Source organism: Mauremys reevesii, linkage group 5 (genome assembly GCF_016161935.1).
Source record: "Mauremys reevesii isolate NIE-2019 linkage group 5, ASM1616193v1, whole genome shotgun sequence".
Taxonomy (NCBI): Eukaryota; Metazoa; Chordata; order Testudines; family Geoemydidae; genus Mauremys; species Mauremys reevesii.
The window spans coordinates 41,957,279-41,980,591 of NC_052627.1; the positions used below are offsets into that span (position 1 = coordinate 41,957,279).

A 23,313-nucleotide genomic window follows, 5' to 3' on the forward strand; every position below is an offset into this window, starting at 1 on the left:
ATGGGGATTGGAATGATTAAATATGGACCATAGGTTCTGCGGGAAGATGATGGTGAACACTCATACTGCTGCCACCACTGCTGCCTCCTTTGGCAAACATCAAGAGGAAACTGATCTTTTTTTCGAGTGATTGCTCATGTGTATTCCACAGTAGGTGTGCGTACTGGCCACATGCACCGGTGTCGGAAGTTTTTCCCTTAGCAGTACCCGTACTGGGGGAGCACCGCTGTGACCCCCAGAGTGGCGCCTCTATATCGTGCTATACAGGGAGCCGCGCGCTCCCCCCATCCGCAGTTCCTTCTTGCCGCTGGTGAAGGTAGTCAGAACGTCTTGCTCCAGCCTTGCTGCAGCTTCTCTAGTTGACCTTAGTGGTACAGTTACTTTCAGTAGTTTTTCAAATAGTTAGAGTGGGCTCGGGGCATGCCCCATGCTCCAGCCTTCAAGTCATGCGACTCTTGTTGCCGTTCTATGCCCAGAAGTGATCCGCACGCTGAGTCTCTCCACTGCATGGGCGAAACTCACGTGAGTGAGCACTGCAAGATCTGCAGTTCATTCAAGCCATGGACTAAGGAGGAGAGGGGCATCAGACTTCGCTCTCTCCTGATGGAATCGACGCTGGCCCCTACCCCGGCACGCCGAGCGGACCCAGCACCGCATCTTCAGTGCGTAGCAAAGTCCTCTCCACTAGCCGGCACCACTTCCCTTCGAAGAAGCAAGGGAAGACTTCCGTCTCAAAATGGCGCCAAGAAAAGGAGAGGGGTGAGGTGGTTCCGAGCCAGGCAGCCCTCGATCCCCCTCGGGCCCATAACCAGGTCATGCGGCTCCGCTGGAACAGACGTCATGATCGGGCCCCCCAATCTTTCAGTGGCAAGGGACACTGTGGCTGAAGATGCCTGCCCAGACGGGAACCCGCTCGGTGGCCAGAGAGCCCAGGCGCCTTCAGCTTCCCCTTCCCGGCAGAGGGTCAAGTCAACAGGTCCCGAGTTGGCGGCCCTGCGCCCGGACTCCGACCTGGGGACCGCGCCCCCCATGCCCCGCCCAGTATTGCCTGAGCCTCTCCACTCCACACCGGCCCCCTCTCCGGCACCGGATGATGCCATTACGGAACCACCGCCCATTCCACAGGAGGACTTCAGGGCACATCAAGACCTCCTTAAGAGGGTGGCGTCCAACCTCCAGCTCCAGACTGAGGAGATGGAGGGCCCGGCTGACTCCCTTTTCAATGTGCTGTCGTCCTCTGCACTGGGCCGTGTAGCCCTGCCTCTCACCAGGGAGTAGCCAACATTTCCATGACCTTGGGGGCCAAGGAAGCAGGAATTTGCCACATTTCCAAAAAGGTGGAGAGGAAGTACTCTGTGCCGGCTAAGGACCATGAGTACCTCTATTCCCACCTGACACCTAACTCTCTGGTGGTGGAATCGGTAAATCACTGAGAATGACACGGTCAGCCCGTGCCCACCCCCCAGGATAAAGATGCCAGGAGACTGGATACTTTTGGCAGGAAAATTTATTCTTCGGCAAGCTTCCAGCTCAGGGTGGCCAATCATCAGGCCCTACTGAGCCAGTATAACTTTAACTTATGGGGGTCCCTGCCAAAGTTTGAACCTCTCCTTCCGGAGTGGGACAAAAATGGTCTTCAAGGCTCTGGTAGAGGAAGGGGCGGCAGCGGCAAAAGCGACCCTCCAGGTGGCGTTGGATGCGGCCGATATGGAAGCCTGCTTGATGACTTCCGCTATTTCCATGCGCAGGGCATCTTGGCTCCTCCTCTCAGGGCTGTCAGTGGAGGCCCAGTCCCTTATGCAGGACCTACCCTTTGACGGGAAAGCACTGTTTGTGGACCAAATGGATGTCCGTCTGCACGGGATGAAGGATTCCCGTACCACCCTGCAAACCTTGGGCCTCTATGTCCCACCGGCTAAGGACAAGCCCAGGCCACAAACTTCAGCCCCACCTGCATGGAGCAGATACGAGCCCCCATCCAAGATGCTGAGACACCAGAGGCATTGATCTCAGATGCCTCCCTCCTGCAGTGGTCAGGCCAGCTTTTCTATGCCTTCCCACCCTTTCACCTGATCGGCAAGGTCCTGCAAAAAGTAAAACCAGACAGGACGCGGGTTATTCTCATAGCCCCGGACTGGGCCTGACAACACTGGTACGGGATCCTCCTGCACCTCTTAGCGGCCCCCTCACGGAGGCTACTGCTTTGCCCGGACCTCCTCTCCCAGGAAGGAGGCCGCCTCCTAGCCGTGCTCCACCTGACAGCGTGGTTGCTCAGTGGTTAGATGAGGAGGAGGGGAGGTGTTCAGAGGACGTCAAACGAGTCCTGCTGGAAAGTAGAAAGCTGTCCACACAGCAGACATACCTGGCAAAATGGTCTAGATTCTCTAGGTGGGCGGCGGAACGGGGAACCTCCCCATCATCCGCACCACTCCAGATTATCCTTGATTACCTCCTGTCCCTGAGGACCCAGGCCGCCTCTGTCAGGGTACCTTTGGTGGCCATATTGGCCTTCCACCTGCCGGTGCAGGGCCAATCGGTCTTTTCTCACACTATGACCTCCCGCTTTCTAAGAGGCCTGGACCATTCATTCCCATATGCTAGGTCCCCCGTTCCGCAATGGGACCTAAACTTAGTGTTATCCCATCTCACGGGACCTCCCTTTGAACCCTTGGCCACGTGTTCCTGGTCTCACCTGTCATGGAAGGTAGCATTCTTTGTAGCTATCACGTCAGCCTGACATGTCTCGGAGCTCAGGGCCTTGACCTCGGAACCCCCATATACAGTCTTCCACACGGATAAGGTCCAGCTTTGCCCACACCCCTCATTCCTCCCCAAGATGGTCTCCACCTTTCATATGAAACAGGGCATTTTCCTCTCGGTGCTCCGTCCTAAGCCCCATTCCTCCAACGCCGTCACACGCTTGATGTGCGTAGGGCACTGGCCTTCTACCTGGACTGGACCAAGCTGTTCTGGAAATCCTTGCAGCTGTTCATTGTAGCGGCCGAGCGTATGAGGGGGTCAACCAATTTCCACCCAGCGCCTTTCTCGTTGGATTACCTCGTGCATACGCATGTGCTATGACCTGGCGAGGGTTCCCCCCCCACCGATTGTCAGGGCGCACTCAGTGAGAGCTCGGGCCTCGTCAGCTGCCTATGTAGCCCACGTCTTGATCCAGGACATCTGTAGGGCTGCCACGTGGTCCTCTGTCCACACATTTTCTTCGCATTATGTGATCGTCTCCCAAGTGAGGGATGACACCGGATTTGGTAGGGCGGTACTGCGTCCCAGAAACCCTTAAACTCCTACCCACCTCCATCAGATATAGCTTGGAGTCACCTACTGTGGAATACACATGAGTAATCACTCGAAGAAAGGACAGTTACCTGTTCTGTAACTGGCGTTCTTCGAGATGTGTAGCTCAGGTGTATCAACATCCCACCCTCCTTCCCCTCTGTCAGAGTTGTCCGGCAAGAAGGAACCGAGGGTGGGGGGAGCGTGCGGCTCCCCTTATAGCGCGATATAGAGGCACCATTCCAGGGGTTGCAGTGGTGCTCCCCCAGTACGGGTACTGCTAAGGGAAAACTTCCGACACCGGTGCATGTGATGAGCACGCACACCTACTGTGGAATACACCTGAGCAACACATCTCGAAGAACGCCAGTTATGGAACAGGTAACTGTCCTTGGCCAATCGCTGTGCTGTTGAGATTCCTACAAGATCCATCCCGTGATATTTTCAGAAGGGGAGAGAAAAGTATCTGCCTAGAAAGTAGTAGTTATAAGTAGAGCTAAAATTGTTGCTATTTTTATGTTCAGTTTTACCCCAAAAGGCTGACTGGTGTTTTGATGCAGCTATGTAGTTAGTAGATGTTTCTATATTCAGTAGCGCAACACTTTGACTTAGAGTAGATTCTGAACTGAGCATAGACTGAATTTGAGAAAGTTAGTGATACCTATAACTGAAAATGTGGAATTGTTTTGGTTTGAGGCGGGTGGAGAAGAGATGAATTTGAAGAATATTTATCTTCTTGATTTTTATCATAAACTGAAATCAACTGTATTGTAATTGTGTATGTGCCTTCTTGTTTATAAAGCAGTATTCAGTTAAAATAATTGGATACCAAACTTCTCAGATAGAATAGGCTTCCAGAGTGTGTCAGTGGTCAGTTGCATAAGAGTTTTTAGATGCGGTACTGCTGTGCTAAGGTAAAAATGCAGTCTGTGTTCATTGCTGAACAAAGTTATCCCTATGTTATTTCACAGTAGTGAAAAATAAAGTGGTAAATCTGACTTGCTATTGATCTTATTTTTTTAAGCAACTGGGTGACTCTCCGAACTAACTGTTGAAGAATATGTTCTATTACAGAGCCGAATTTTACAATGTCAATATTAGAAATGCAATTTTGGCTTATTAACTACATCAACTCTCCATAGCATTGTTAAGGATTTAGAAGGATTGATACTTCATAGAGAAAAATAGACAAGACACAAAGGATCTGCATTATGTGACAAGATACAAGTATTATAGAAGACTCTTATATGTATTTATCTCCGTACATAAGCCCTGCCAGGACATGCTACTGTCTAGTAGCAGACTCAGACAAGCAGTTGGCCCAACAATACTAGAGAAGGCAACATACAGTTTATAATGAACTTTTACAGTTCGGATTGTTTTGCACTGTTGCACTTTGATACAGAAAAATAAAAGGAGCAGAGCAATAAGCATGACAATGGTCACACCATGTCTGAGCATCAGTCATGGCCAGGATAGATGAGCTACAAGTCTAGATATTGGTATCTGCATGAAATTAAGACCTGTGAACAGCTGTAGGAGAAGCTGGAGACTTTCACAAGCTGGTTCCCAGTGGACACAGAAACCTGTTTCTTTTTTGGTGTGTCATCTACATTTTCCTTTAGAACTTTTAAAAATTTGTAAATGTTTAGGCAAAATAAACACAATTATTTCAAAGAGGAACAAAAAAAATCTTTTATACATAAAAGATAAAAAACAGAATTCCTAGAAGTTAAATCAGGCATCATATTATCAACCTCATCTAATACTCAGTGTTGTCTAGAGGGCTGCAAGAGCACGTTTGGCTAATAAAGGGATGTATAGCAATACTATTTATTATTTATGATTTGCATTACAGTAGCACCTTGAATGCCCAATCAGGAATCAGGGCCCCTTGTATTATGTACTCTACAGACTGGAATAGAAGAAAGGTGTTACCTGCCAAGTTTGTGTTTCATTCATCTATTGCATCTTGCTATAAACCAGTGGGTTAAGGTAGTGAGGAGAAAGGTAACAGCGAATCAGGCAAGTTTTGTACAATAACCTGTAGTTGCAGTACATTGCTTTCCAGCTAGTACTGAAATCTGGAAGAAAACTTTTATTGTACTTGATTTCTTTGCTAGTAGATAGCAGGATATGTTGAAAAATGCTAAATGAAACACAAAGAAGATAAATTATAATGATAAAGCAAATGGAGATGCTCACACCTGATAATGATAAAGAAAATGGAAACTTTTTTGAAGGAGGAGAATTAAATCACAAATAGCTCAACTTTATTTTAGGAACTGTTTTTTACTGAATGTTTTCTGCAGAAGCCACAGCTCAAGAAGAGGCAGCATTAGCCAGTATGCAAGACAAGTCTTATTCCATGACTTAATAAGTGAGCATGTGGCATATGTAAGCAAGAACACACGCCAGGGTGTGTGTTCATCTGTCAACACACAAGGTGTGCGTAATTGGCAAGCATACACCCTGAAACATGTTACTGCACTGATTATATGACCATTTAATTTACTTTTATGAAGGCACGTAGTACTCTGTGCTGGGTTGCAAAAAGCTTTCATTTTTAGAACAGTGTACTGTATTTTCACACACGTAATTTAAGTGTGTTAAAGATTTAAATGCCAATTTTAGTTTTTAAGTACTTTTCTTTTCAGGTACCTAAGGTGCTATGCCATCATTCTGTGTTGATGATGCCACTCCCTGAGTGGATGGGAGGAAATACAGAAGCTGCTTTCATTCAAAATTTTACCCTGGTCCCCATTTTTCTCACTTCTCTGAGATGCCCCATCCATTTCTGGGGCAAAGAAGCCCAATTCTCAACACACTTTGCGTGTAGACCTGACACTCCACTAGGAAACATTGACATCAGAGGACATTGCTCCTTTCACAGTGACATGGCTACATACCTGCAGCACGACTGTATAACTCTTGTTTCTGGTGATTAACACATAAGAAAGAATGAACCCAGTTTAACTTTCAGATCCAGGTTACATTTGCAGGTCTTGTAGTGTGGAAGAACATTTGTTGTGTAAACTGAGCAGATTTTAACTGGAGGATGCTGAGATACAAATATAGAAACCCACAGTGCCATTTGAACAGTGATATTTCAGAACAGAACTATTTTAACAGGCTTTGCCAGCTACTCACCACTTATCTGCTATGGAATGAAAGCAGAAACAGCTGGAGTAGCTAGGAAAAGCTAGATTGGCTATTTTAATCTTTCAACAATATTTTTAAATAAAATATAAGTTTTTGTAAATAGTACTGTTCTTAAAATGGAAAATTAGAAAAGCATTGCAATTAATAGAAATGGCTTTTTTTCCTTCTACCAGTACTGCTACAAAAGAGTTGATCATTCTGGATCTTGGGCAGACTTGGACTGTCTTCAACCCAAGCTCAAGTCTTTTTGCTTTTCTCAAAAACCACTGATTTAATTGGTCTCCAGTCCTGCAAACATTTATGTGTGTGCTGAGCTTTAAAGTTAAACGTGTCTAAATGTTTGCAGAATCAGGGCTTTAAGGACCAGAAAACATGACTCATATTAGCATCTGATGCACCATAATCTGCTCTTGTTGCAACCACTAACTGGGCTAAAAACAGTATCTTCTTTTAGAACTTGTAAGCACTTTGGGTTTTAACATAGTTCTCCTGTGTTCATGTGATGACCCTTTTTCCCTTTTCCCCCTCTCCTGGTACTGCCAATGTGAGGAAAGAACTGCAGCTTTGCTTAGGAACAGTCTGGTAAGAAAGAAATTTTTAAAAAGAGAGAGATGCTGACTGGCCATCCTCGAAACAGGTGATGATGAAAGGAAACCAAATAGAAAAAGCACCCATTTACAACATCAGGGTTTCCTCACCCCTCTTACACTAAGCACTGGTCTACACACACAAATTGTACCACTTTAACTATACTGGTATAGTTAAAGCAGCTCAGCCCCCTAGTGTGGATAGTTATACCAATATAAAACTGCCTTATACTGGTATATAGCTATTCCCGTATGGGGAGGGGAATATACTAATCTATATAGGCATAAGCTATACTGGTACAAGGCACATTTCACAGTGCTATAACTGCATCCACCCTAGTGATTAATTGGTATAACTATTTCTATATACAATCACATCCTTAAACAAAATAATTTTATAGGTATAAAAACTATGTGTAGACAAGACCAGACCTAAATAGTAGTAGCTTCAGAGGGGCTGGTCAGTATCCATAACTCAGCTGTGTACTTGTGAGTTTATCCCCTTCAGAAAACCTAATTGATCGGGTATCTGTTGTTTGGAGGCAAGGGAGCTACAAACATGAGGATTTTGAAAATAATTTGTGACATTTATTTGTACTAAATACATTATAAAATAAAACCAAGTGGAAAGGAAAACTTAAAATAACATGAAATATTCTTATAGTATTTCTGCAACAAGTGAATCTGCATCATTTTTCCATCCAAAGAGTTATAAAGTTAGTCGAAAGCTAATTTTTACTTCCTTGCTTTCAGAGATTTCTTTGGTTATAGTCCTTAGCTGTAATTTTAAATTTAATTTTCTTTTTTCTTTCTCTAAGGAGCTGTTGTGCATGTTTTTCACTATTTCTTGCCACTGTTTGTGCTGCACACAAAATCTCAAAAATCCTCTCATGAAAACACACAAGATTTGTTTTGTTTACATAGAATCGTAAATGTACCTTATCTGAAAAATCACAATAAAGGTAAGTCAGATATCCTAATATTTATTAGTTTGTTGGTCTAAGTTGTTGTGTTTTAATTTGAAGCTTCAATACTTCCATTACAGCTCTGTCCCATATCCTATTCTACCAACTACTAAGAAAGGAAACATCGGTATTTCTAAAGCTTTTCATGCACATCTCAGTGACTTCTGTAGTTGAAGAAGCGTAGGATCAGCAGATGGCAGTCAAACCAAAGTTCAATCGGTTAGCTTGCTTAAGGTTTCAAAAGGCTACGCATATGAGTCTAGAGAGAGACAGACAGACACAATGGCTGTTGATTAGTGCCAGAGAGTGTGTTCTTACAAATTGTTAAGAAAATATTGGTTTGTCAAACATTAGAAAAGAAGAGCTTTAATTCCTGCCCATCTGGGATTTGTATTTTAGATCTTCCTAGTTAGGAAGCTCTTGTAGTTTTTGGCTGCAGCTGTGAATTTTTTTTTTTTTTGAAAAGAACAAAAATTGGTGATTAGTTTGTCAAATATGAAGCTCTGTTACCATCCCTCTTTTACCAGGCATCTCACTTGTGTACTAAGAATTCTTTAAATGTAAAGATGTCTGCTTTCTCTATAGCTGCTGGGAAGAGATTTGTGTTTGTGCTGAGGTCTCTTTCATACTTTGGGATAATATGCTATTTTAATCAGTTAATTTTTTTTATGGGAACCATACTTTTCTGCTAATCTCAATGAATAATGAGCATAGTAAAGGACAATTTTTGTTTGTGTTTTATACTTCTAATTATGCTGTTTTGTAGAATCCCAGCTAAGTGGTTAAATAGTTCAGTGGGATATGGTATTTTTATTTGCTTCCTGTCATAAGCTATTGCAACAGTTGCTGCTTTGTATCCCAGACATGGCTACATTTCAGTGGCTGATGGAGTGATTTCCTATATTTACATCCCTTTTCTATTTCATGCCTGTGGTCAGGCTTAATTAGCCAAAATGTAGACCCATTAACAAAAGGTACTGCAGTATCATTAAATATTAATATTTACTTTATTGTCGTTATAAATCCATGTCTTTGAAAAACAGACATGTTAAATTTACTCACCATTGGCATGCCACATCCTTACCCACACCTTTCTTTCACTTGAAAACTAGTCTTGATTTTTAAATTACACAGTTTAGTTATTTTGGCTTCAGTTGTATAGTCTACTTTAAAAAAAAATCAGTGGGAAATACTGTACATTTTATCATGAGTCTATTTTTAGTGCACACTTCACATCTTATCTCCCCTAAGGGGTTAATTTTGTGCTATTAACTGAAGAGCAGAGTTTACACTAAGCATTATTTAACATATACTGGTGGTATTACTATACTTCCTGTTTTGTATTCACAATAATAGGTTTGTAAAGAGGTGCCTTTGTGTAAATTCCTCACTGACATTCTAGGCAAGTATATTCATGTCTTGAAGTAAGCACAGAAGATAATGTGTTGGAACACTGCTAAAGAAGGAAATCTCTTTGTGTTTCATAAATGATACTCCGAAAGCACTTTAAGAATAATTTTTTTAAATGTCAGCTATGCATTTGTTTTGTTTCCTTGCTTTTATTATTCTGGCTTGAATTGGTTCTGAAGTGCATAGAAAAAAATCATTATGATCAACAAGAAACTGTCTCTATGTTTGTAGTGAATTGGATTGTAAGACTGACACTGTTTTGTAATGCATAGAATCATAGAATCTCAGGGTTGGAAGGGACCTCAGGAGGTCATCTAGTCCAACCCCCTGCTCAAAGCAGGACCAAACCCAACTAAATCATCCCAGCCAGGGCTTTGTCAAGCCTGACCTTAAAAACCTCTAAGGAAGGAGATTCCACCACCTCCCTAGGTAACCCATTCCAGTTCTTCACCACCCTACCACTGAGAACAGTCTAGATCCATCCTCTTTGGAACCCCCTTTCAGGTAGTTGAAAGCAACTATCAAATCCCCCCTCATTCTTCTCTTCTGCAGGCTAAACAATCCCAGTTCCCTCAGCCTCTCCTCATAAGTCATGTGTTCCAGCCCCCTAATCATTTTTGTTGCCCTCCGCTGGACTCTCTCCAATTTATCCACATCCTTCTTGTAGTGTGGGGCCAAAAACTGGACACAGTACTCCAAATGAGGCCTCACCAGTGCTGAGTAGAGGGGAATGATCACATCCCTCGATCTGCTGGAAATGCTCCTACTTATACAACCCAAAATGCCATTAGCCTTCTTGGCAACAAGGGCACACTGTTGACTCGTATTCAGCTTTTCGTCCACCGTAACCCCTAGGTCCTTTTCTGTAGAACTGCTGCCCAGCCATTCGGTCCCTAGTCTGTAGCAGTGCATGGGATTCTTCCGTCCTAAGTGCAGGACTCTGCACTTGTCCTTGTTGAACCTCATCATATTTCTTTTGGCCCAATCCTCTAATTTGTCTAGGTCCCTCTGTATCCTATCCCTACCCTCCAGCGTATCAACCACTCCTCCCAGTTTAGTGTCATCTGCAAACTTGCTAAGGGTGCAGTCCACACCATCCTCCAGATCGTTAATGAAGATATTGAATAAAACCGGCCCCAGCACTGACCCTTGGGGCACCCCACTTGATACCGGCTGCCAACTAGACATGGAACCATTGATCACTACCCGTTGAGCCCAACCATCTAGCCAGTTTTCTATCCACCTTACCATCCATTCATCCAGCCCATACTTCTTTAACTTGCTGGCAAGAATACTGTGGGAGACTGTATCAAAAGCTTTGCTAAAGTCCAGAAATAGCACATCCACTGCTTCCCCTCATCCACAGAGCCGGTTATCTCATCATAGAAGGCAATTAGGTTAGTCAGGCATGACTTGCCCTTGGTGAATCCATGCTGACTGTTCCTGATCACTTTCCCCTCCTTTAAGTGGTTCAGAATTGATTCCTTGAGGATCTGTTCCATGATTTTTCCAGGGACTGAGGTGAGACTGACTGGCCTGTAGTTCCCTGGATCTTCCTTCTTCCCTTTTTTAAAGATGGGCACTACATTAGCCTTTTTCCAGTCATCCAGGACTTCCCCCGATCGCCATGATTTTTCAAAGATAATGGCCAATGGCTCTGCAATCTCATCGGTCAACTCCTTTAGCACCCTCGGATGCAGCGCATCTGGCCCCATGGACTTGTGCTCGTCCAGCTTTTCTAAATAGTCCTGAACTACTTCTTTCCCCACAGAGAGCTGGTCACCTCCTCCCCATACCGTGCTACAGAGTGCAGCTGTTTGGGAGCTGACCTTGTCTGTGAAGACAGAGGCAAAAAAAGCATTGAGTACACTAGCTTTCTCCACATCCTCTGTCACTAGGTTCCCTCCCTCATTCAGCAAGGGGCCCACACTTTCCTTGACTTTCTTCTTGTTGCTAACATATCTGAAGAAACCCTTCTTGTTACTCCTAACATCTCCGGCTAGCTGCAACTCCAAGTGTGATTTGGCCTTCCTAATTTCACTCCTGCATGCCTGAGCAATACTTTTATACTCCTCCCTGGTTATTTGTCCAATCTTCCACTTCCTGTAAGCTGTTTTTTTGTGTTTAAGACGAGCAAGGATTTCACTGTTGAGCCAAGCTGGTCACCTGCCATATTTACTTTTCTTCCACACATTGGGATAGTTTGTTCCTGCAACCTCAATAAGGATTCTTTAAAATACAGCCAGCTTTCCTCGACTCGACTCCTTTCCCCGTCATGTTATTCTCCCAGGGGACCTTGCCCATCAGTTCCCTGAGGGAGTTGAAGTCTGCTTTTCTGAAGTCCAGGGTCTCTGTTCTTCTGCTCTCCTTTCTTCCTTGTGTCAGGATCCTGAACTCGACCATCTCATGGTCACTGCCTCCCAGGTTCCCATCCACTATTGCTTCCTCTACTATTTCTTCCCTGTTTGTGAGCAGCAGGTCAAGAAGAGCTTTTCCCCTAGTTGGTTCCTCCAGCACTTGCACCAGGAAATTGTCCCCTACACTTTCCAGAAACTTCCTGGATTGCCTGTGCACTGCTGTATTGCTCTCCCAGCAGATATCGGGGTGATTAAAATCACCCATGAGAACCAGGGCCTGTGATCTAGCAACTTCTGTTAGTTGCTGGAAGAAAGCCTCGTCCACCTCATCCCCCTGGTCTGGTGGTCTGTAGCAGACTCCCAACACGACATCACCCGTGTTGTTCATACTTCTAAATTTAATCCAGAGACTCTCCGGTTTTTCTGCAGTTTCATACTGGAGCTCTGAGCAGTCATACTGCTCTCTTACATACAACGCAACTCCCCCACCTTTTCTGCCCTGCCTATCCTTCCTGAACAGTTTATATCCATCCATGACAGTACTCCAATCATGTGAGTTATCCCACCAAGTCTCTGTTATTCCAATTACATCATAATTCCTTGACTGTGCCAGGACTTCTAGTTCTCCCTGCTTGTTCCCCAGGCTTCTTGCATTTGTGTATAGGCACTTAAGATAACTTGCTGATTGTCCTGCTTTCTCGGTCTGAGACAGGAGTCCTCCCCTCTTGCAGTCTCCTGCTTGTGCTTCCTCCTGGAATCCCACTTCCCCACTTACCTCGGGGCTTTGGTCTCCTTCCCCCGGTGAACCTAGTTTAAAGCCCTCCTCACTAGGTTAGCCAGCCTGCTTGCAAAGATGCTCTTCCCTCTCTTCGTGAGGTGGAGCCCGTCTCTGCCTAGCAATCCTTCTTCTTGGAAGACCATCCCATGGTCAAAGAATCCAAACCCTTCTCTCCGACACCGTCTGCGTAGCCATTCGTTGATTTCCACGATTCGACGGTCTCTACCCTGGCCTTTTCCTGCCACAGGGAGGATAGATGAGAACACCACTTGCGCCTCAAACTCCTTTATCCTTCTTCCCAGAGCCACGTAGTCTGCAGTGATGCGCTCAAGGTCGTTCTTGGCAGTATCATTGGTGCCCACGTGGAGAAGCAGGAAGGGGTAGCGATCCGAGGGCTTGATGAGTCAAGCATGACCAGATTCACTCAATAACGTGTATATTAGAGAGTTTGAGAATAAATGTGTACCATAACTGGATGAAATACTTTCCTGGTATATTTATTAATCCAGTTTAAGGTTGCTGGTTAAATAAATGGGGTTGGAGTTTTTTACGCCCTAAAACCCTGTGTCCAGTTTTTTTGTTTGAAATGGTTATGGAATTACCAAGATACTTATGATGACCAAAACTGGCATCACAATGGAGAGTGTCTAAACTAATTAGGTTTTGTTAGCAAAAAAACATTTTCTAATGCTTACTGACCATCTGGTTATTTTTTAAATGTATTTTGAGTCTCCAGGGAAGTAGAAAGATGTTACAGATAAAGGCACTAGGAACATTTTAAACATTTATTTTGGAAAGTAATTAGGTGTCCTTTATTGTGGAGGCCAAGGGATTAAAAATCCCGTGGTAAAGCTTTGCATATTGTACTCTCTTGCCTTAATAAGTTTCAATCACAGAATAATTTTGGAGAGAGAGTTCCTTTCATACTGTATATGCTCCTTAGGACTTACTGTAAGTAAACAAGTAGTACCACTTTAACTATTCCAGCATAGTTAAAGCAGTACAATCACCCTAGTGTGGATGCAATTATATTGGTATAAAGCTGCTTAGGGAGCCCTCTCCCACCCTTGAGGGGGCCACTTAAGGATCTGGGGCAAAAAATCTGTCTGGGGATTGGTCCTGCTTTGAGCAGGGAGTTGGACTCAATGACCTCCTGAGGTCCCTTCCAATCCTGATATTCTATGATCATTGCTATATAAATAGATTAAGGAGGTTTTTATCTGTCCCAGAATTGCTCAGTCTATTTAAATTTGATGTCAAAGACGTTGCTGCCTTTGATGAAGTTTTGCTAAAATCAAAATCTTCCTTGAACTCTGCCAAACTGAATTGTTTAGATCAATGCCATGCATATATTTTATTACTCGAATAATGAATTCCTGGGCTTCCATAGTAGTCCTGAAAGAATAGTGTTGGGCACAGGTGCTTTGGATGATGTTGAAATATTCTCAGAATCCTTTCAAATAGTAATAGGAACATTTCTGCTATAGCAGGGTTAGCATGGTACTTTACAAACATAGAGGAAGCCAGACTGCCTTTGTTTGAGAGTGTAGGTGCAGATGTGAGTGCCTTGAATGCAGGCCCTAGAGGCATTCTGCCTGTGGAGAAAAAAGGCAGAATATGTGCAAGGGTGCTAGAAAACCGTGCTCATATTAGCCACTTACACCTCCTTTTAAGAGGAGCAATGTGTATCCATCTCCCCTACCCTCAGCACTGGCATCAGCATCTAAGCATTAGCTGTTATGTAGGAGATCCCCTGCCTCATCCCCAAACTATATAACACCATTCGAGTGTAGAACACAGCTGGCCATGTTAGCAACTGCCCCACAGCTCCACCTTCAACCCAGGGGTACAAACACTACCATTCTAGCTTCCTCCTGCAAGGGTGGGAAAAGGCTTCCTGAACCTGCACTTTCCCGCACGGTGTGGTTGTGCAAAAAGCAGCTATAATCTAGCCCTAACTAGAGAGAGATGTCACTACAGCACGGCAAGGGGAAAGAATGAGGGTGGAGGGGAGATGAGAAGGCAAAGCAAAGGAAAAGGAGGAGTGAGCTAGAAAGAACATTATATATTTTTTTTCCTTTTTCAATGACGTCTCCATTTTATAACTTTGCTTTCTATATCAACACTATATGCATAGGTTAGACATGGGAGTGTCTGCAGGAAGTTTCCAAATGAGGGGGTTAGTAGAGGAAAGAAACCCAAAAGAGTGGGATTTAAAAGAGAAGAAAAAAGTAACATAAGGATTAACAGAATAGTATTGTCACTGCTGGTGTGGGTTATAAGATTTGTGTAGAACTTTATGATGTTACTCCTGTTGAATCAGTTCTTTTTTTAAATATTTACTCCAATATTATGTGAATATCAAAGGTCTATAAATGGTTAAATTAGCCCTTTAATAGTTCTTATATTTTGAAGATTACCCAAATTATGCTGTGACTGAAAACAAATGCAATTTGCTTGTTTAAAAAAAAAAATCAACCAACCAACAAGCTAAACAAATGTACCTGCACTTAACTTTACGTTGGTTTTACTTTTTCTATCCTTTCCTTTCCATGACAAATTTTATGGAGAAAGATAATTTAAGAGCAACTACTGTATAATTAAACTTTTAAAGGCAGAGACATGACACTTCAGCAGCAAAAAGTATGCATCTTATCACGGGTTATACTTTATTGTTTTTTATTAGCTTTTGCCATGTAATATATACACACAAATGTTCTCCATTATCAGATCACTGTTTTGTTAGAACAAAGACAAACTAGATGAAAAGCACTGGTGAATCTATAACTACCAGGGCAGTTCAAAGACTATTTCTCCTTCAAATTCAAAATACTAGCTATATTATTGCACTTTTACCAGTCAGATTTTTTAGCAAATATAATTTAATTTTGTAAATTACTTGTAAATACTATAGAAAAGACGTTTCTGTTCTTTTGCTCTTTGTTCTCTTCAGTTTTCAACTGTTCTTTAAATTACATTCTAAGGAAGCAGTATATTTAACCCTTAAAATCATCGTCATCCTGTTCTCTAGTCTGAAAATGTGTGTGTGTGTGTGGGGGGGGAATGTAGGGAATTTCCTCTTCAGATACTCCTAGTTTCCTGCTTTTTCTATAAGATAATGTTTCCTAGAGTAATGTCAACCGGTGAAAGGTTAACAGTAGCAATTTTGTGTGTACATAGTTTGACAGGAAATTTGAAATCAGTTTATACTTTTGCAAATGTTCCTGTGCCTAGGACAACAGAAATTGACATAATTTTAGAACTAAATAGTTCCTGTACAGGAATATAAAAGAACCCCTTTAATTTTGCTAGTAAAGTAAGTGAAAAGTTGCACAAGGTCACTTCTGGCAAAAACCCAGATGATCTGTCAGATCTCCTCTAATTACATGCCTGACCTGTGCATTTGGTTTTGTTGTCTGTAACCAGGAGATCCCACGCTCTGCTTAAAAGCCAGGAGTAGAAACCAGGATCTCTAATTCTTAATATTCTTCTGTTGTCTAGCAAATAGCTGCGTAAGCCACTAGCATTTTATGGCCCCACGCATGTCTTGTCCTCATAGAGAATAATGGTCTGCTGTTGCCAATTGCTCTTCTTGCTCAAGTGGACGAGGTCAGTGCTGTCGATCTATTATTATTACTATTTGTGTTACCATAGTGTGTAGGTGCCCTAGTTATGGACCAGGACCCTATTGGGTTAGATACTGTAAAAACACAGACCAAAAAGATGGGTCCCTGCCCCAAAGAACTTGAAGTCTTGGGTTCTCACATGGCTGATGTCCCATTCCAAGGATCAGTATTGTTTCAGATGATGGAATCCCCCTCCAACCCCCTTTCTTTTCAGTTTGCTTTTAAAAAGCCTAGAAAATTACATACAAAAATATGCTAAAAAAAAGGGTAAGGTTGCGAAGTCCAGTATCAGACGTTAGGAAATGCCTGAATTAAGGCCACCTGTGCAACCTTAATTTGACCCCTTTGTATATATGCATTATGATAGTGTCTTTGATTTCATGATCACATACTATTTGTTCTACAGGATTACTTAAGAATGAATGTAGCTCAATGAAAATACTGACTTCATGTGCAGCAACAGTCAAAAAGCCTATAAAATGTTAAGCTGAATTAGGAACAGAATAGAAAATAGTTTTACATAAATCAATAGTATGCCTTCACCTGGAATGCTCTGGTCAGCTCTAGTCACCTCCTCTCAAAAAGAATATTGTGGAAATGGAGCAGGTTCAGAGATGAGCAATGAGAGTGATTGGGGAATGGAAGAGAGATTGTAAAAACTGAGGCTATTTACTGTGGATAGATGAGTAAGAGGGGATGAATGTGTACGAAATAATGAATGCTCTACATTAATGGAATAAGAAGGGAGACTGGGAATGTGTATTCATCATTTCTTCTAATACAATAGCAAGGAGACATTAAATTAAATTGAAAGCTGGCAAATTCAAAACTGGTGAAAGGAAGTACTTTTTCACAGAGGGCACAATTAACATAGAAATTATTGCTATGGAATATTGATTAGGCCAGTAGCTTAGCAGGGTTCCAAAAATGATTTGACATCTATCTATATGCATAGCAAGACTATTCAGAATTATAATAAAAATTTTAAATAAGTTTTGAAAGTGATATAAATACTTCAGGGCATAAGCCAACCTCTTATAAATAGAACTAGAATGAAACTTTTGAAGACTTATTTATTTCAGAATCATTAAGTAGATCAGATAGGTGCATGCCCATGAGCATACTGTGCCCTGTTTGAAGGAAGGGAAAGGTCTGGGATTATCATCAACTAGGAAATGCAAATATTTACAAGTTATCTTTGTCAAAAAGCAGGTGCCAAATGAGATGTTGTAGTTAAGGCTTCATTTTAGTCATGGGTATTTTTAGTAAAAGTCACGGACAGGTCATGGGCAGTAAACAAAAATTCATTGTCCATGACCTATCCATGACTTTTACTAAAAATACCCATAAATAAAACTTGGGTGGGGGGCTGCGAGTGCTGGGGGGATGGTGGGCCGGGGGTGCCACGGGTGCTGGAAGAGGTGGCCCAGGGGACCCTGCTGGTGGGGGGCCTGGTCAGCATGGCTGGGACCCCTGCTGTTGCTGGGCGGGGCAGGCTGCAGCATGCAGCCAGGACCCCCCTGTTGCTGGGGTGGTGGTTGGCAGGGCTCCCTACCCGGCTCCGCATTCCTGCAGCTCCTAGGCAGTGGAGGGGTCAGGGGCCTCAGCAGTCTGCTCCCGCCACAAGCACTGGCCCTGTCGCAGCTCCCATTGACCAGGAACCACAGCCAATGGGAACTGCGGGGGTAGGGGCTGCAGGTGCGAGCAGCATGTGATGCGGAGCTCCCCCCTCCCCTGCACCCAGCTCCTTCTGCAGCTCCTAGGCAGTGGGCCATGGGAGCCGGGGAGCCCCCTACCCCTGGGTAGGCGCCCCCAGTCCCTGCCCCTTCCCATACCCAAACTGCTGCTGCTGGGGCAGCCCTGAGCCAGCACCAGCGGATGCAGAAGTCACGGAGGTTACGGAAAGTGACCTCTGTGACAGACTCGCAGCCTTAATTATGGTAGAAGACAGATCAGAACAGTTTAAGTAAATATTAAATAATGAGACCATTCTTGCAGTGTTGAGTGTAGGATTTTCTATTCAGAAGCAATACTTGTTTACATAAGCCTATACAAAAATAAGTGTCATAGTGTTGTTCCTACAAAAATATCACAGAATGCTTCCTTGCCGTTTATAGTCAGTGCATGCAAATATCAATAAGCTAGAGAATATAGTATATTCCACTAATAATGTAGGAATTACAAATGTAAATAAAATTTAGACTGTATAGGGAAGTGCTTTCTTTCCTAGGATGGGAATAAAACTTGGGTGGGGGGCTGCGAGTGCTGGGGGGATGGTGGGCCGGGGGTGCCCCGGGTGCTGGAAGAGGTGGCCCCGGGGACCGGGCGGGGGGGGGGCCTGGTCAGCATGGCTGGGACCCCTGCTGTTGCTGGGCGGGGCAGGCTGCAGCATGCAGCCAGGACCCCCCTGTTGCTGGGGTGGTGGTTGGCAGGGCTCCCTACCCGGCTCCGCATTCCTGCAGCTCCTAGGCAGTGGAGGGGTCAGGGGCCTCAGCAGTCTGCTCCCGCCACAAGCACTGGCCCTGTCGCAGCTCCCATTGACCAGGAACCACAGCCAATGGGAACTGCGGGGGTAGGGGCTGCAGGTGCGAGCAGCATGTGATGCGGAGCTCCCCCCTCCCTGCACCCAGCTCCTTCTGCAGCTCCTAGGCAGTGGGCCATGGGAGCCGGGGAGCCCCCTACCCCTGGGTAGGCGCCCCCAGTCCCTGCCCCTTCCCATACCCAAACTGCTGCTGCTGGGGCAGCCCTGAGCCAGCACCAGCGGATGCAGAAGTCACGGAGGTTACGGAAAGTGACCTCTGTGACAGACTCGCAGCCTTAATTATGGTAGAAGACAGATCAGAACAGTTTAAGTAAATATTAAATAATGAGACCATTCTTGCAGTGTTGAGTGTAGGATTTTCTATTCAGAAGCAATACTTGTTTACATAAGCCTATACAAAAATAAGTGTCATAGTGTTGTTCCTACAAAAATATCACAGAATGCTTCCTTGCCGTTTATAGTCAGTGCATGCAAATATCAATAAGCTAGAGAATATAGTATATTCCACTAATAATGTAGGAATTACAAATGTAAATAAAATTTAGACTGTATAGGGAAGTGCTTTCTTTCCTAGGATGGGAATTTTCTCTCCTAGAGAAAGGAACTGTAGCTATCTTTTTTTTTTTCTTTATTTCTTTTTCCGTGTTCAGCTACTGTATAAAGGTGACCAAAAAATGGTTTCTAGAAAAAATCATTTGTGCTCTTTTTTTCTTCTTTATGTTGGATGAAGACCTGAAAGCAAAAATATTTTTCCTCCTTTCAAGTATCAGAAGCGTGTGTCTGACTGACCTGGTGTTGCTGGAGGACATCTAGACCATCTCAGATCATATATGTTGGGATCTTACTCTCACTCTTAATTAAAGGGTGCTCAGGAGTTGAATTTTAACATAGACAGTCTCCAAGATATTCCTTGGCCATAGTAGTTAAATAGCTATTGACAAATCATAATAGTGGAGTTATAAATGGTCTTGCACTGTCATGGCACGATTTCACAAATTCCTGTCACTATATCAAAATTTCTAATGAGCAGGAAAAGCAGAAACCACTCCCTCCCTTCATACATACGTGGACATTTTCAAATAGCAATACTAGCAAAATGCAAATAATGAACGCTGAATTATGTACATCTGCTCAATTGCTAGACTGAGATCTAATTCTCAGTGTTTTAGTAATGTAATTTTGTGTCTTAGTGCTACTTATTAACCTTTACCTCAGCTTTAATATTATCTGTTTCACTTTATCTCATCTGTTTCACTTTAGCGTAAGAGAGAAAGGGAAGAAAAAAAGACTGTACATGTGCAGGGAAAACCTTATGCCTGTGGAGCAGATTACCTCCGGGATATGCAGTTGAAATGTTTGAAACGCCTTATGAGTTTGGCAGCTTTCCGTTTGCTTTCCCTTTTCCTTCCTTTCTTAGTCCTCCAGTAATAGCTCCCTTGTTCCTGAAGAACAAAACCAGCACTTAGTGGTCATTCAGAAAGATTCATTAAAAACAGGAATGGAGTAATTGTAAACAGGCCCACCCCCCAACCCCCTTCCATTCTAGCCTAGGGCCTAGCAGTCTTATGTTGTCTGGCTCCAGACAATTTTTTGGGGAAAACGAACAATAGTCTTTGGAAGTTAAAATCCCTCTTTGACAGTTCCTAGTCTTAGAAAACTAAGAAAGTAAACTGAATTTACGTTAAAAAGGACACTCTTCTGCTGACATACTCTTCTCCCTTTTATAGTAAATTCTTTGCAAGTGCAGGATCTATAACAGTTGAAGGCCAAATTGTGACTAGAGTTGCCAGGCGTCCGGTTTTTGACCGGAATGCTTGGTCAAAAAGGAACCCTGGCTACTTCAGTCAGCACTGCTGACCAGGCCACTGAAAGTCCAGTCGACGGCGCAGCGGGGCTAAGGCAGGCTCCCTGCGGCTCCCAGAAGCAGCCAGCATGTCCGGCTCCTAGGCACAAGGGTGCCCCGGGGGCTCCGCACACTGCCCTCACCCCGAGTGCTGGCTCTGCAGCTCCCATTGGCCAGGAACTGCCAATGGGAGCTGTGGGGACGGCACAGGCAGTGCGCAGTGCCTCCTGGCTGCCCTTTCGCCTAGGAGCTGGACATGCTGGCCACTTCCGGGGGCTGCCTGAGGTAAGCGCTGCCTGGCCGGAGCCTGCATCCCTCAACCCCTCCTGCACTCCAACCCTCTGTCCAGCCTTGAGCCCACTCCTGCACCGCAAGCCCCTAATCCCCAGCTCTATCCCAGAGCCTGCACCCCCAGCTGAAGCCCTCAACCCCTCCCACACACCAATCCTCTGCCCCAGCCATGAGTCCCCTTCTGAGTCCTGCACCCTGAACCCCAGAGCCCACATCTCCAGCTAGAGTTGCCCTAGCCCGGTGAAAGTGAGTGAGGGTGGGGAAGAGTGAGCGACAGAAGGAGGGGGCGTGGAGTGAGCGGGGTGGGACCTTGGTGAAGGGGCAGGGAAGGGGATGGGGCAAGGACGTTCAGTTTTGTGCGATTAGAAAGTTGGCAACCCTAATTGTGACTATGTTCCTATGGACATGGGTAATGGCTATTTAATAAAGCAGTGATTCATTTACTAACAGTTATCATTACTAGCAGGTAATCAATAAGTATTTCAGGCTAATTAACCTGTGTGCAGACCAAGAATTAATGGCAGTGATATAGCTGGCTAAATGATATTTGCTGAGATTATTATAGCAAATCCTTTATTACATACTTATGGAAAGGGTCTTTTGGTCAATTTTTTTCTTTTCTTTTTTTTTTTTTTTTTTAATCATTGACTCTCTGTAGCTGAGGAGATCTTGCAAAGAATTTCTAGTTTATCTTTGGTACTGATGTTCTGTAATTACCGAGCTAAATTCAGCACTGGTGAAACACCACTGATTTAAATGAAGTTGCTTGTGTGTGCCAGGACTGAACATGGCATTCTGTATTTTATTTTATTTTATTTGCTTCATTGTGCAGTTACTGTCTTCTCATTGACTACCATGTCTGCTACCACATATATGTCTCTGTCACTAACAAAAACTAAAAGTGAGCATGTGCCCACATCTGCCAAAGCCCGGAAGTAGATTTAAAATTTCTCTGTATACCTTAGATACATGAACATACAAGGGGATAAACAAAGGCAGAAGTATTTTAACTGATGGAGCAGATTTAGTGGAAAACTTTATCTTGTACGGATGGTCATCACTGACTGAGTTGCAGCCAATCGTTAGCACTTATTTCTTGCTTTCAATAAATCCATTTAAGGATTTTTGCAGAAGAGAACATGTTAGTAATGCCTTTCATATACATAACTATGTTAATAGTGTCTATACTGGTACAAAAAAGCACTTCACAACTACAGGAATGTCTGTTTCAAGAGCAACATTAAGGTGCAGGCAGAGATTTTCACTCAGGTGCAAATGCCACTAGGAACCAATAGCAGTTTTGTGTTGCAAGCAAAATGAGTTTGTTTATGGGGAAAACCAGCATTATTAAAAGCAAACTAAATCCATACAGTTTATTCACTTCAGTAAATTATTGGTAGGAAATAAAACTGTTAGGTTTCCTCACGTTATCAGAACGTTTTCTTTTGCTTAGTTTCTATTAATCTTCTATTTTAGTAAAATCTCATGGTTACTGCTTTCATTTTCAAAAGCTAAGGACGATTGAAAGGGAAGGCATGTGGTGGGACAGTATGTACATGTTCTCTTTTATATAACAAATCCAATGAGACAATTTTTCTGTGTGTGGAGTGCAGGATTGATAGAATGTGGCATGGCTTCTTTCAACTGCAGCATAACCTCATGGTAGAAGACAATATAAGTGGTCTTCTAAGTGATAGCTGTATCATGGGAAGTCGTGCGTATTTATTGACTTAGAGCTTCACACCTGTTCTGTCATAACTACTTCCTCTCAGAATGTGGGGAAAAGAATGAAGTGCTCTACTTTCTTGCAAGATTGCCAGAGGCATTACATCTGTGAATCGGAAAAACTCTTAAGTTAAACATCTATATTAAAATTGCGAGCTGATTTCTTTATAGCTTACTCTTTCTGTACTTACATATTTTTAAAATGACTTAGTAAATGGAATTTCTGTAATGTAATTTATTTTAATATTGTTTGTTTCAAGTGCCATAGTTTTTACAAATTTTACTGTAAATGAAAAAAGAACATTCTGTAAATATGATTTTGTGTATATATATGTTTTTAACTTTTGAGTATGGAAATGTAGGGCCTAATTCAACAAACAGATCTGGCTTCAGACAGTAACTGTGGAATATGTATATGAATATGTATGTGGCTATATATTCATTATGAAACTGGGGTCAGGTAGGATGGGAGTGGTAATAGTTTAGTTTACTTTACACTCTCAATTTTTTTTACATAAAACATAGCTTGATGTTTCTGCTAAGCCTGAACTTATGAACAATGACAGTGTTGCCAACTCTTAATTTTAGTGAGGGTCTCATCATTTTTCTTGAAGCGCCCCATCCTTAAGTCCCGTGATTAAGAACCTCAGATTTTTTTTAAAAGTAAGTTTCTGGGCCTCCTGCCTCTAGCAGAAAACTTAAAAATTTGATTGAGTGCATCCTAATGGCTCAACTC

General features: G+C 43.4%; 1 protein-coding gene across 10 annotated transcripts in view; it reads left to right on the forward strand.

Moving 5' to 3' along the window:
* Nucleotides 1-23,313, forward strand: part of SPATA5 (spermatogenesis associated 5) — a 310,210-nt gene that overhangs the window by 123,484 nt on the left and 163,413 nt on the right. Inside the window, exon 15 of one of the 10 annotated variants that reach the window (XM_039541987.1) lies at nt 7,859-8,002. The exons of 8 other annotated variants lie outside the window; for them this stretch is intronic. In XM_039541987.1, coding sequence (XP_039397921.1) covers nt 7,859-7,972 — 114 coding nt within the window. In that variant the 3' untranslated portion in view covers nt 7,973-8,002. Of the gene's footprint in view, nt 1-5,149; nt 5,169-7,858; nt 8,003-23,313 lie in introns of those variants that run through there. One more of the 10 variants, XM_039541992.1, reaches the window with a different exon arrangement.